Genomic DNA, 15,208 nt, shown 5'->3' with positions numbered 1-15,208 from the left:
AGGCCCCATACACACCATAGAATCTATCCGCAGATAAATCCCATCAAATGGGTTTCTGCGGATAGATCCTATGGTGTGTACACGCCAGCGGATCTTTATCCGCGGATAAATCTCCCCTGGGATGGATTTCCAGCAGATGGATATTTGCTGACATGCTCAACAAATCCATCTGCTGGAATCCATTCCAACGGATGGATCCGCTCGTCTGTACAGACTTACCGGATCCATCCGTCTAAAGGGATTCCCCGCACGCGTCGTAATGATTTGACGCATGCGTGGAATTCCTTATATGACAGCGTCGCGCCCGTCGCCGCGTCATAATAGCGGCGACGGCGCGACACGTCATCGGCAGAGGATTTCAGCGCGGATTTCAATGCGATGGTGTGTACACGCCATCGCATAGAAATCCTCTGAAATCCTCGAGAGGATTTATCCGCGGATACGGTCCGCTGGACCGTATCTGCGGATAAATCCTCTCGTGTGTATGGGGCCTGAGGATTTTGATCCGATGGAGTGTATACACCATCGGATCAAAATCCGCGCCAAATTCCCATCGCGGTGACGTGTCGCACTGTCGCCGCGATGATGACGCGGCGACCTGTGCGACGCTGTCATATAAGGATATCCACGCATGCGTCGAATCATTACGACGCATGCGAGGGATGTGTTCGGACGGATTGATCCGGTGAGTCTGTACGGCCTAGCGGACATTTCCCAGCGGATAAAAATCCAGCCGACGGATTCCCAGCGGATAAAAATTTCTTAGCATGCTAAGAAATCTATCCGCTGGAATCCAGTCCAGCGGACTGATCTGGTCATCTGTACAGACTCAACGGATCAGTCCGTCCGCTCCCATCCATCGCATGCGTCGTAATGATTCGACGCATGCGTGGAAGTATTTACCTTCCAGGGTCGCGCACGTCGCCGCGTCATCATCGCGGCCACGTCACCGCGGATGTATTCCGCTGGGATTTCGATCTGATGGTGTGTACAGCCATCAGATCCAAATCCGCCAGAGGATTTATCCGCTGGAAACGGTCCGCCGGACCGTTTCCAGCGGATATCCTCTCGTCGGTACGAGGCCTTAGAGAAATGCTCATCTGAGTTAGAAAAAGTCAAAGATCACTTGACCTCTGGTTGTTCTTGACACACTATGTAAAATATGTCACTTTAGTCCATGTATGTTTTTTTTGTTTTGTTTCGTTGATGTGTTAATTGTTTGCAGAAGTTTGCACAAAAGTTCAGCTATTTCTACTGTTGAGGACAAGCACTTTATTATTGTTTGTGACTCGTGCACATTTAAAAGTCAGGCCTGTCATGGAAAAACATTGTTGGAGCAAAGCTGTCCTTGAGGTTTGAGCAGTCAGTCACTTCTACTATACTTGTATTCTGACACAAGTCAATTATAGTTTTTTCTTGCACAGTCAATTTTCCAGATGATGACATGCACTTATAGTAGGGGTGACTGATATCACAAACCTCAAGGACAATCTCAAACCATGTTTATTCTTTAGGCCAAAAACAAAAGAATACTGATATTGTTTGACAAAAAATTAAGCTTTGAAAACCATGAGAGATAATTAAAAACCATTGTTTGATAGATGAATAATGTTTATTAGTAAAATGTAAAAATATAATTTTTTTCACAGTATTTTAAAAAACATAATGATGCTCTTGTGTAAAAAATATAAATAAAATTATGCTCTCTTTGTTAATTTAAAAAATATGCTCTCTTGTATAAAAAAAAAAGAAAAGAATTGGCAAAACAAAGATTGAACACTTTCTTTACTTTTAATATTGCATATTTTGTCTATTGTATTTTTTTAGAGATATAGGTATATCACGATTGAAGAGGTTGCAGGTTATATAGTTGGTGATGTGTATCATGACCTTTTGACATGAACGTTCTTTGATACAAATATTTACCTTCCGGGTTATATTTTTTCAACCATGCGCAGTAGCAAGCATTGTTTTTTTCTCGGACGAATAACGCATTAACCTTGCGATTTATCGTTCGGTCTGCAACATTTTTCCAAACTTGCCGTTCGTTTTTTTCCCCACAAAAACGTCACAAACTATTAATGATTTGTGCCCTTTAACTTGGCGAAAACTAACAAAGTGTCTACATGAGCGAATTTCACCCGATTTTTCGTCTAGTGTATGGCCAGCATTAGTCATGGGATGGGAATCCCATGACTAAGTCTTTTATGACGAAACATGTCGGGCGTGGCATATTTTGTTTACAGCGCTGCTTATAAAGAAAATAATGAATTGAAGCTGTACAGAAGAATCAACATGTCGGGGCGTGGCTGTGCGACAACCATCTGAAGTGAACATGTGACGTATCAAGGCCGATCAAGGAAGCAGAGATCCAGAAAGGAACAGCGGGGAGGTGGTGAGCAATCAGTGGACACCTTCATCTCTGAAAGAGTGTTTGCTGTGCAGTGTATTGCTCTATTTTTTAAGATTCATGTGAGTGCTATATTTGAAGATTTAAGTGTGTTATTAAACTGATTTTACGGTATCACGCTATTTTAAGCACTTCTTTTATTTACATGCGGAGCTTTCTGGCAGTGAATTGGTTGGAACTGGGATTATCTGCTATACCTACCAGTGAGGTCTTTTTGTACATGTTTACAAACTGAACACGAGAGTGTAAGGCAATTTGAGTTGGTGAGTTTTGCATCTGACGGGAGAGGATTCACTGGCACCGGGTGTGGTGGAAGATTGGAAGCTATTATCATTATTTTTTCACAAACCTACTTGATGTGATATATGGACTTATATTTAATATTTAAACACATTTATATATTTTTTGGAATTTGTGCACATATTCACTTGGTTGAATGGTGATGTTTATGGACATTAGCATTATTTTTGAATACCTGTGAAAACGGATATTTCATCTTACATTGTTTACAGCGCTGCTTATATTTTATTACACTAATTTTAAAGTTTTAGAATATGTTTTTGACAGTTTGATTTTTTTTTAAAGTAGCTGCTTCACTCGTTTGCAAATTTGATTATCACTATTTGTTCATAAGCACAGTGGTGGGAACACAAAAAGGGCGGATTCATCTTTTTTACCATTATTTGTATTACTTTAGCTCCAACTGATCCTTCTGCACAGACTAACAATTAATGTTAGATTTAGCAACAGCCCCTTAAAGGCTAGGATCTCTTTAGTAAGAAGTGCAATGTGGTGTGAATTGCATCTTGGAGCTCCTCCACTCCCTTGTAGACACTGGTCCCAGCTCTACCTCTTCAGAAAATGCTAGCCCACCTGGCTGCTTCTCTTCACCAGTCTACCCGACTGACTCTGTAGATTTACCAGGGCAAGGCTAGAGGATTTAAGCACACCTCTGTCTTCAAGAGAGACCTGCTACATGGGGCAGTCTCTCCACTTGTAGGTCCCTGCACTATGCTGTAGTACTCACTTCCCTTCCTGCTCCCACTGCCTCTCAGGAAAGCCTCCTTACAACGCCTCTTGTGGTAAGATCCTTCCGAGCCAGCACCCAAGCCCCGACCCGAGGCAGAGCCCCCCTCCCAGACTAGGAGGTTTGCCTCAAGGGCCACCCACAGCCTCCTCAGCAGTGCATCTCCATCTTCCACCTGACTCCCCTGCAAGCATGACTCATATCTATTTAGGGGCTCATTTAGTCCCCTGCCAGGCCCACTTCATAGGGATTGGCTAAGGGCCCCTGAATATGCAGGACAACCCTCCTAGTCTCTGCCCTCTAGAATCTAGAACATTCTCCAGCATTCCAGAACCGGGGGGGGGGGGGGCGGGGGTCACCAGAGAGCTGCCTGTACGAGTGATGCGGCCATGAACTCTAGTAACCCTGACCCAATTACAGACTCATAGGGTTTAAGCATGAGTCAGGCTATGATTTTACATACTCTGACACTAGTAGCACACTAGAGGGTGTTACACACGCAACAGGATATATTCAAAGACTATGGGTATGATACAAATGATGGTCAGAGACTACAGACGTGATACAAGAGCTATTCAGAAACTGCACACATGACACAGGAGATAACCAAAGTCTCTGGGCATGACACAAGTGGTGGTCAGAGACTGTGGACATGATATAAGAGATGGTTAGTGACTGTTGACATAATACAAGAGATGGTCAGAGACTGTGGGCATAATACAAGAGATGGTCAGAGAGTACAGCAAGATACAAGAGATGGTCAGAGAGTACAGAAAAATACAAGAGATGGTCAGTGACTGTGGACAAGCTGTGGAAGACTGTCAGAAACTGTGAATATGCTATAGGAGTTGTTGGAGACTGGGAGCATGCTTCAAGAGGGTAATAGACTGGAAACACATTGGAAACACATTATACTGATAGACATCACTGCTATACCAGGGCTATATGGAAAGACCGATTAGTGTCTGCAAGGGTCCAAAGAACCGCACAAAAAGTGCCAAAGGGCACCAGGGGTCTAAAAACAGTGTGTGTGTGTATATATATATATATATATATATATATATATATATATATATATATATATATATATATATATACAGTCCTGATCAAAAGTTTAATACCACTTGAAAAATGGCAAAAAATCATATTTTACATTGTTGGATCTTAACAAGGTTCCAAGTAGAGCTTCAACATGCAACAAGAAGAAATGAGAGTGAGACAAAACATTTTTTGAGCATTCAATTTAATGAAAACAACGAATAAACTAAAACATCAAAAGGTTAGGACCACACCTCCAAAAAAAAACTAAACCCCCCCCAAAACAGAAATCCAACTTCCAAACATGAACTCAGTAATGAGTAGCTCTGCCGTTATTGTTGATCACTTAAAAAATTTGTTTCAGGATGCTTGATGCAAGCGTTTCCATGAGGTGAGTGGGAACATTTCTCCAAGTGGTGAAGACAGCCGCACACAAAGGCCATCTACTGTCTGGAACTGTTGTCCATTTTTGTAAACTTCCCTTGCCATCCATCCCCAAAGGTTCTCAATTGGAGTTAGATCAGGGGAACATGCAGGATGGGCCAAAATAGTGATGTTATTCTCCTGGAAGAAGTCCCTTGTCCTGCGGGCATTGTGTACTGTAGCGTTGTCCTGTTGAAAAACCCAGTCGTTACCACACAGAAGAGGGCCCTCAGTCATGAGGAATGCTCTCTGCAACATCTGGACATAGCCAGCGGCCGTTTGATGCCCCTGCACTTCCTGAAGCTCCATGGTTCCACTGAAGGAAAAAGCACCCCAGACCATTATGGTGCCCCCTCCACTGTGGCGCGTAGAAAACATCTCAGGTGGGATCTGCTTGTCATGCCAGTAACGTTGGAAACCATCAGGACCATCTAGGTTACATTTTTTCTCATCAGAGAATAAAACTTTCTTCACCCTTTTAAATGTCCCATGTTTGGTGCTCTCTTGCAAAGTCCAAACAAGCAGTTCTGTGGCGTTCAAGGAGACAAGGTTTTTGAAGACGTTTGACTTCTGACTTTTTTGTTCCATAACCCTCAGGATCATTTAAGAAATTCCAAATGACTGTCTTACTGCGTCCCACCTCAGCAGCGATGGCGCGCTTTGAGAGACCCTGCTTATGTAGTTCAGCAACCCGACCACGTTCAAAAAGGGAGAGTTTTTTTTGCCTTTGCCATCACAACGTGTGACTACCTGACAGAGAATGACAATGAATCCACATCTTTGCACAGATTTGGCCTTTTAAAGGCATGTGGTCCTAAACTTTTGATCAGCTGAAAAACAGCCTGTTTCAGTTTAATCGTTATTTTCAAAAAATGTTTTGTCTCACTCTCATTTCTTCTTGTTGCATGTTGAAGCTCTACTTGGAACCCTGTTAAGATCCAACAATGTAAAATATGATTTTTTGCCATTTTTCAAGTGGTCTTAAACTTTTGATCAGGACTGTGTGTATATATATATATATATATATATATATATATATATATATATATATATATATATATATATACACACACACACACACATTTTTATTTATGTACCAAAAACATTAAAAATACCAATTAAAAACAGCTTTTTAGTCCCAAAAGTCCCTTTAGAGCCTAAAGAAATAATGAAAGAAAGCACATATAACATTACTATACATTAAAAGCAAAGCTTAAAAAATAAGAAAGAAGCAGACTTAAAAAAATTCTATTGTGTACCTTTTTGTTTGACCTTAATAGCACAGAAGATCAATGCAAAGATGAGCAGTGTCACCATTGCGCCTGAGAAAAATGCTAATATAATCGCATCAACGCTGCAAAGAAAAAATATGTGTTTTAGGTGCCTACAGTCTACAGTAGATTTTTATAGGTAACAGTAATACAATAAAGCCAATAATATCAAATGTGAACATAAATAAAGATTTCAATGACCCCTATTACAGTAGAACATTCAACTCCCAGGGGTCATTTTCATAGCCTGGAATGCACTTTAGGCATTCTTGACCCTGCCTCATATTGTCCAAGCCATATAGATTGTAAAACATAGAATCATGTCACCAAAGGCTCTGTAAAAATCTATCCAGCCAAATCTGAAAGCCTTCGGATTGCATAAGGCGCACTTTAGCAAATTAGTTAAATCCAGCCCGTCCAACACATTATATATATTTATATATATAGATATTGTGAAATGGGGGTGTTTAGCTCAAGTGGTAAATGTGTTTTTCCAGCAAGTCCACAGTAGTCAGTTATCAGGTTTGAGGGCATGGCAGCCCATTTTTATTAAAAGGAAACAAAACAAAAGTTCATACATTTGAGTTTCCCACACAGGGGTTCTTCTCCAGTAAAGTTCACATAAAAGAAAATGCCAAGCCTCCTGGCTCCTAGGCTTACTTTGCCTTGCAGTTACCTGCTAACCCGGCCCACTCCTGGCCTCAACAGGATTATCCAGCCCCTGCGCTAGCTCACTGTCTCTCAGACTTCAGGACTTCCTTCAGCCCCCCTTGGACTTGCTAGTCGCCTCATCTCTACCAGCCCCGCAGTCCGTCAGCCACAAAGTCCCTCCTCACCAGGGATGTAGTCTCACACAGGGCAGACAGCTTTCCACACACAGGACTGTCATCATACAGCAGCAGTGACAAGCTGCACACACTGCTCTCACCAGCCCCTCATTATATGGGCTGTGTGCACCTGGGAACACAACCTGCTGGCTATTCATAAGACCTGGACACAGGATTGGAGATCCCATCCCACCCAAGTCTCTGAGGGATCTCCAAACTACAGAGGCCCATTCTCAACTAGCAAAACCTGGAGAAAACTGACAGAGCAGTTTTCTCCATTTAAACTCTACACCTGTGCCCCTTTTACCTCCAATTTCATAGGGACAGAGCCTCATTCTGTCACAATATATATATTTATATATATATATATATATATATATATATATATATATATATTTATGATATACAGTATGTAGCGGCCTACTACTTTTTAGCCGGCGCTGCTTTTAATTTAGAGGGTAGTCTAAGAGTTGATTGACTCAGACCGTATGATTTTTCACCAAATTTGGGCCTCTGTTCCAGCCATGGCTGTACTGTGAGTGACCACTATTGTTGTCTGGGGTGCTGTTACCACCCCAGGCCAAGGGTGGCAGCAGTCAGGTCAAGGTGTTTTGGATGTTCCCCTTCGGCAGCCAATAAGTGGGGGTTGATCGCCCCGCTGTGCATGCTGGGGAGTACTACTTAAGGGATAGACGCCATTGGTCCGGGGTCATCGATCCTGGGTCTGTCGAGCCCACCCTCCCCCACCCCCGTGTGTGTGGCCCTCCTGGCCGGGGGTGCATGTTCAAGTGTTCCTGGCTACGGGACCACGTTGGTCCGGGGTTGTGATCTACTAAGTAGGCCCTGTAGTCAGACTGGGTCTACATTTGCAGAGTGGTCCTGTGCTGTCCGTCCTGAGGGAGGAAGCCACTCAATGAAGAACCTATCTTGGAGAGCATCGAGCATGAGGCTGGTATCTCAGGAGAGGCCTTGAACTTCATCGAAGGACGCACCATTACTGAAAGGCTGAATGATGGTCGCCTGTCAGTTCTAAGTTCACAAGAAGTTGATCGGGAGAGATCCGGGTGCTGAATCCTGTGTTGAGAGGATTTTGGACCGAACATATCTCCATTTTGAGAAGGTCTGTGGCAGAGACTTTACCAAAATTTCCATGCGCCATCCTGGCTGCTAGGCTAGTGAGAGAGGCCTATCCAGGTGCGCAATACCAACTCTGGCTATAGTGGCAACAAAAACTGTGTCGCTGGAAGCAGGAGTGTTTCCGGACAGAAGTTGTACACCTGAACCTGTTACCTGTTACCCTTCTACCTCTTCAACTATTACTTTATTCTTTTACCAAGTTCAGCAAATAAAGCAAAGAAAAAGAAGTCTAAAGTGTGGACATTGAACTTTTTCTCAACTCTCATCTGATACCCTAGACGGCGAGGAAATAGAGGTAACATGCCACCCAAAACAATCCAGCAGCTCCTCTGGGGGTAGTGCTACATATATATATCGTTATTTATATATATATACATATATATATATATATATATATATATATATATATATATATATATATATATATGTATATATATATTCCCAGTTAGGACTTTGTGATGGGTTGCACACTCTTAAAGTGTTACTAAACCCACATCAGTAGAATCAGTGTGTATATGCAGTAAAGCATGCTTGTTATACTCACTGTGGAACCTAAAGGGTTAATCCTCTGCATTGTGTAAAAAGGCTGTATGTACAGATCCTCCTTCTTCTACTGGCTCCGAAACAGGTCAGAATAAGACAGAGCTTATGGAGTCAGACTGCACATGCTCAGTTTGGTGTATATTGCTAGAGAGTTTTTCCATGGGAGAGTGCGTGTGATCAGCACAGGGCCAATCAGCATTGTCCAGACAGAGGGTCAGGGGTCCTGGATCCTAATAGGACAGCTCAGTGCAGTATGAAAACTCCTACAATCTTTAACCATGAACTGATAGAAGTCATAAGACTGATATATACTGCTGATGAGAAAAGGTATTTAGCAATTTATATTTACTAAAACAATAGCATTTTTATGTTCTGTATACTGTGGGAGACCAGATATAGTAAATGCAGGGTCCTGGGTTTAGTAACACTTTAAAGCGGGGATTCCGCGGGAAAACATTTTTTTTTTTTAAAGATTATTCTCCTGCTGTTTAGATAGAAAATCGTTTACTCACCAGTCCCGTTCTTGCAGTGGCCAGGATGTTAATTTCCCCGAAAAATATATTTTATAAAAATGTAAGAAGGACATTGCCATCTTAATTGTGGGCACTCTGAAGCCCTCCTGTATTTAGTTCCGGGATGCGGTGAATGCTGATTTCCCAGCTTGACGACGAGCCGCGCCGGCAACACTGCACAGTTGCCATAACAACGGGCGGCGGCGTCCTGAAAAGGACACGCCCCGCTGTGACCAGGACAACAGTTCTTTTTTATCAGCGAAAGCTCAGAACGCCCTGAGCAGCTGATGAAAAGGTAAGGGAATGACCATCACATGACCGGCTGCAGAGTCATGTGACGTGTCAAATCTCACGAGAGTTCGTCTCTTGCTGGTTATAAGAATATTATCCTTGTCAGCGTGACGAGACACTGGTCATCAATACCATGATTCAATGTGGCGATCGCGACACGCCCAGTCCCGCACGATTGAAATCAGGAAGTGCCTGGTTCAGGACACAGAAAGAAGGTATGTAATCGTTTTAAAAAAATTTAAACTGCGAACTTGGAATATACATGCAGAGCACTATTGTTTAAGGGGAACTTATACATTTGGGTGAACCTCCACTTTAAGGTACTCACCCATCCAGTGGATCCTGTGGTGTAATGCAGAATCTTCTCAAAATTTGCCTCTGTTAGTACCCGCACTGCCATCACTATCATGCGATGGTACTGGTACTTTTGCACTCTAAAATTAAGACTGAAAAAAGCCGTATGAAATAAAATCAAGAACTCCCAAAAGAAACAAACATTAACTTCCACCCCTGACACAAAAGCCTACTTTTTTTTTTCATCAAGGGAGCCTTGCAGCAACAAAAGGAAAAAAAAGGTTAACCTAAAAAAAGCACCTATAACCTGATGTAATAATCTTATCATCTACTGTATTTTTTTGTCATAATTCTCAATAATAATGATTCCTATACACTGTTTCTCTTGATTTAAAGGGGTTGTAAATAAAAAAAATGTGTTTTGCTGAAATTACTGTTTACAGGGTATAGAGACATAGGGGCAGATCCTCAAAGAAATTACGCCGGCGTATCTCTTGATACGCCACGTAATTTTAAATTTTGCACGTCGTATCTTTGTTTTGGTATCCACAAAACAAGATATGACGGCATCTGGGTTAGATCCGCCGTAGTACGCCGTCGGATCTAAGATGCAATTTTTCGCCGGCCGCTAGGTGGCGTTTCCGTCGTATTCCGCGTCGAGTATGCAAATTAGCTATTTCCGACGATCCACGAACGTACGAGCGGCCGTCGCATTTTTTTACGTCGTTTCCGTTCGGCTTTTTCCGGCGTATAGTTAAAGCTGCTATATGGTGGCGTACTCAATGTTAAGTATGGCCGTCGTTCCATGAATGGGGCTGGACGCCATTTACGTTCACGTCAAAACCAATGACGTCCTTGCGACGTCATTTAGTGCAATGCGCGGTGGGACATTTTAGGGACGGCGCATGCGCAGTTTGTTCGGCGCGGGGACATGCTTAATTTAAATGAAACACGCCCCCTACCCGCCGAATTTGAACTCCGCGCCCTTACACTGCGAGAGATACACTACGCCGCCGTAACTTATGGCGCGAATTCGTTGAGGATTCAAACCAAATCAAAGTAAGTTACAGCGGCGTAGCGTATCTTACATACGCTGCGCCCGGCGCAGATGTATGTGGATCTGCCCCATAATAGTTAATTAAAAACGATTAAAAATTGATAAAAATCAATCATATAATGTACCTGTAGTTTCTAGTTTCATTTTTGCATGTTGTTTCCTGCCTCTCTGCTTTACAGAGCATACAGAGCCATAGAGTAGTGATGGTTTGGAAAACGAAACTAGAAACTAGACACACAGTAATCACACCACATCACACATCACAGAGAGAAAGCTCCAGCACTGTGGTCATCAGGAAACAGACAACCAGGAAGTGTGGAGATCAGAGAAGAATTACAGCAACTTGAGAGCAAAAACGAACAATGAGGACATGAAAACAGCACTGCATTAAGGTAAAGGAAGCTATTAAAGGGGTGGTTCCCCCGAAATTCATTTTTTTAAAACAAATCCTTTTTCCCGCTGATTGAGTGTACAATAATGTACTCACCCGTCCCATTACTCTATGCGCCGTCACTCTGGAATCATCAAAAAGTAAACTTTGTGACATAGGGCGATGGACGTTTCCATCTTTACTCCTGGCAGTCTAAAGCCCTGGCAGTCTGAAGTCTGTGTCTTCCGGGATGCGACGAATGCTGTACTCCCAGCATTCACCGCTCTATCCCGCGCATGCGCAATGTTGACGGCGGGCGCGCCGTCAACACTGCACAGTTACTATGACAATGGCGCAGTGTCCTGTAAAGGACTCGCCCCCTTCCAAGTACACAGAAGAGCGATCTTTTCTATCAGCTGCTCAGAAGGCACCGAGCAGCTGATAGAAAAGGTAAGTCAATGCCTGCATTCAGACAAATTTCACCATTAGACTAACTTGTTACTACACATTTTCAAACAAAATGTATTATTAAAAATCTCATATAGACACGTTGCCAGTAGTTAAAATGGCGCTATTGTAGCCGCCCTAGTCACATGACTGGCTGCAATGGTCATGTGACATGAGGAAATAGCGCGAGATAGCAGAACATACTGCAGGAAGCATAGCGGCTATCCTGGAAGAAAATATACACGCCCACCGCCACTGAGACCGTAAGTGCAGGCTTCTCAGAGCCGAAAGAAAGGTAATGAAACCTTTAAAAAAATTGTCGATGGCGAAGTGTTTTTAGAAGAAATGTGCCCATATGTTTAAGTTTAGGTTGCTAGATAGGTGGAACCACCCCTTTAAGATAAAAAAAAATTGCCTTTACAAACCCTTTAAGATATGATTTGTACCACAATTTTGTACCTAATAAAAAAACAAAAAAACACCTATAAACATACAATAAAAACCAATGCATCCTCAAAATAAATGAGAAGCCCAAAATAATACCCCATGAAACAGGAGCCTAACGTTTTAAAGGAAAGCCTTACTGCAGAAAACATTTTACCCAAAACTTACAATATAAAATAAAAGCCAGCTTCCAATACAATAGCACCATGGCTTCTCTACCCCCACTCCTTTTTATAGTGAGGAGGCTGGCACATAACATAGCTCCCATTATTGGCCCTTCTAAGTCAGCTGGCCAAAATTCCAAGGGCTGGATTCAGATACATTGGCGTATCTGTCCGCCCGGCGTAACGTATCTGAAAAACGTTACGCCGCTCTAACTTTGGGCGCTAGCTCTTTATTCAGAAAGAACTTGCGCCCTTAGTTACGGCGGCGTAACGTATGTGTTGCGGCGTAAGGCCGCGTAATTCAAATGGGGATGTAGGGGGCGTGTTTTATTCAAATTTGTGTTGACCCCGCGTTTTTTACATTTTATTTGAATGGCGCATGCGCCGTCCGAAAAATATCCCAGTGTGCATTGCTCTAAATGACGTCACAAGGACGTCATTGCTTTCGACGTGAACGTAAATTACGTCCAGCCGTATTCGCGAACGACTTACGCAAACGACGTAAAATTTCAAAACTCGGCGGGGGAACGACGGCCATACTTCACATTAGCTACCCCTCATATAGCAGGGGTAACTATACACTGGAAAAAGCCGAACGCAAACGACGTAAAAAAAAAGCGGCGGGCGGTCGTTCGTTTCTGAATCGGCGTAAATCCTAATTTGCATATTCCTTGCGTAAAACATACGGAAGCGCCACCTAGCGGCCAGCCTGAAATTGCAGCCTGAGATCCAATGGTGTAAGACACTTACACCTGGCGGATCTTAGGGATATCTATGCGTAAGATCTGGTGTGGAATTTCTGATCAGAAGTGGAATTTTTGATTACAAGTGGAGAGTTAATAACCAGGATTTGCTTTTAGCTGCTTTTAACTGTTTCTGCTGCAAGTGTTCAATTGTTTGTCTTTTTTTCTCTGACACTTTTTAAACAGCTTTTTTTTTTCCTTTCTGCTAATTTAGGGGAGTGTTTAATTGTTAACAGGGGAGTGTCTAATTGTTAACAGGTGAGTATATAAGTGTCTGTAAAAACTCCATAAGAGCTGGCTCCTTGCTAAGATCTGGTGTGGAATTTCTGATCAGAAGTGGAATTTTTGATTACAAGTGGAGAGTTAATAACCAGGATTTGCTTTTAGCTGCTTTTAACTGTTTCTGCTGCAAGTGTTCAATTGTTTGTCTTTTTTTCTCTGACACTTTTTAAACAGCTTTTTTTTTCCTTTCTGCTAATTTAGGGGAGTGTTTAATTGTTAACAGGGGAGTGTCTAATTGTTAACAGGTGAGTATATAAGTGTCTGTAAAAACTCCATAAGAGCTGGCTCCTTGCTAAGATCTGGTGTGGAATTTCTGATCAGAAGTGGAGAGTTAATAACCAGGAGTTTAAAACAAGAGTTAAGACACGAGTCTTCTAAAACTGTAAGTATTATCTTAATCTTCATACAAGTAATTATATTGTAACTGGGAAATGAGTGCTAGCAGGGTTGAAGGTTTTGCTCAGTGCACAGTGTGTCACATGTATGCAAAATTGGTGCAACAGCTCCAAGATGGATACCGCTGTGACAGATGTGAGCAGGTTGCCCTTCTGGAAGCTCGTATTAGAGATCTGGAGGAGCAAGTTGCAACACTGGGTAGAAATGACAACCTTGAAAGGGGTCCTCTGCTCGCTGAGCAAGTGGTCAGTAAGGTTGATGTGGAGGGTGGAGGGGAAAGTCAGGATTATCAGATAGGGAGATGGGTTAATGCAGTTAGAGGGAGTGGAAGGGGCGTGAAGAAAGGGAAGGCCAGTCCTGTATTTGTGCATCAAAACAAATTTGCCAAGTTGGGTGATGATGTGGAGGTGGCAAACACAGAGGTGGCAGCCCTAGATGTTACTGCTACCCCTAACAGCCGGGAGAGCAACCCATCTAGTAGAGGTGGGGAGGGGAGTGCAGGTAGGCCTAGACAGTTGGTGGTAATAGGGGATTCTATAATCAGAAGGACTGATAGAATAATTTGTCGCCAGGATCGCTTCAACCGAATGGTTTGCTGTCTCCCTGGTGCCAGGGTTCGGCATGTGGTGGACCGGGTGGATAAATTACTGGGAGGGGCTGGGCATGACCCAGCTGTCTTGGTCCACGTTGGAACCAATGACAGTATACATGGAAGGTGGAGGCTCCTTAAGAATCAATTTAAAGAACTAGGCTGCAAGATGAAGGGAAGGACCTCCAAGGTGATATTCTCTGAAATATTGCCTGTGCCATGCGCAACACAGGAAAGGCAGGGGGAGATTAGAGAGCTGAATGCATGGCTAAAGACCTGGTGTAGGAAGGAGGGATTTGGGTTTCTAGAGCACTGGGCTGACTTTTCATTGGGGTGCAGCCTATATGCTAAAGACGGTTTGCACTTGAATGGAAGGGGGTCTGCTGTGCTGGGGGAGAGGTTTATGGGAATGCTGGAGGAGTATTTAAACTAGGATTGAGGGGGAGGGTGAATTAGAATTACATGGAGCAGACAGGTCAGTTAGTGGTCAGACATTAATGGAGAGTGGAATGGGGATAGATGGGGGGAGGGTTATGGCAGGTGACAAGAAAGTTCCCATGTTGCAAACAGCCATTGGAAATAATAGTGCCATTTGTACTACTATAAATTATATGAAAAACACCAGAGAAAAATGTAACAATACATTTAAGTGTTTGTTCACCAATGCCAGAAGTCTGCCAAGCAAAACAGGTGAGCTGGAAGCTCTGATGCATGAGGAGAGCTATGATGTAATCGGTATTGCTGAAACTTGGCTTCAATCCTCACATGACTGGGCTATTAATATTCCTGGCTATGCTCTCTTTCGGAAAGACAGGGTAAAAAGGAAAGGTGGAGGGGTCTGTCTCTATGTGAGAAGTGACCTCAAAGCAAGCGTGAAAGAGAACCTGGTTGATGGAGCGTGTGATGAGGCTGAAGCATTATGGGTGGAACTGCATACAGATGT

General features: G+C 43.0%; 1 protein-coding gene and 1 long non-coding RNA gene across 2 annotated transcripts in view; one reads left to right on the top strand and one right to left on the bottom strand.

The window, feature by feature from the left end:
* Nucleotides 1-15,208, bottom strand: part of LOC120927071 (transmembrane protein C1orf162 homolog) — a 68,000-nt gene that overhangs the window by 12,331 nt on the left and 40,461 nt on the right. Inside the window, exon 4 of the mRNA XM_040337499.1 lies at nucleotides 6,158-6,252. Within this exon, the coding sequence (XP_040193433.1) occupies nucleotides 6,158-6,252 (95 nt within the window). The remainder of the gene's footprint in view (nucleotides 1-6,157; nucleotides 6,253-15,208) is intronic.
* Nucleotides 1-15,208, top strand: part of LOC120927072 — a 45,067-nt gene that overhangs the window by 4,580 nt on the left and 25,279 nt on the right. The window lies entirely within an intron of this gene.

Source organism: Rana temporaria, chromosome 2 (genome assembly GCF_905171775.1).
Source record: "Rana temporaria chromosome 2, aRanTem1.1, whole genome shotgun sequence".
NCBI classification, from domain to species: Eukaryota; Metazoa; Chordata; class Amphibia; order Anura; family Ranidae; genus Rana; species Rana temporaria.
This window is presented reverse-complemented; position numbering and strand designations above follow the sequence as displayed.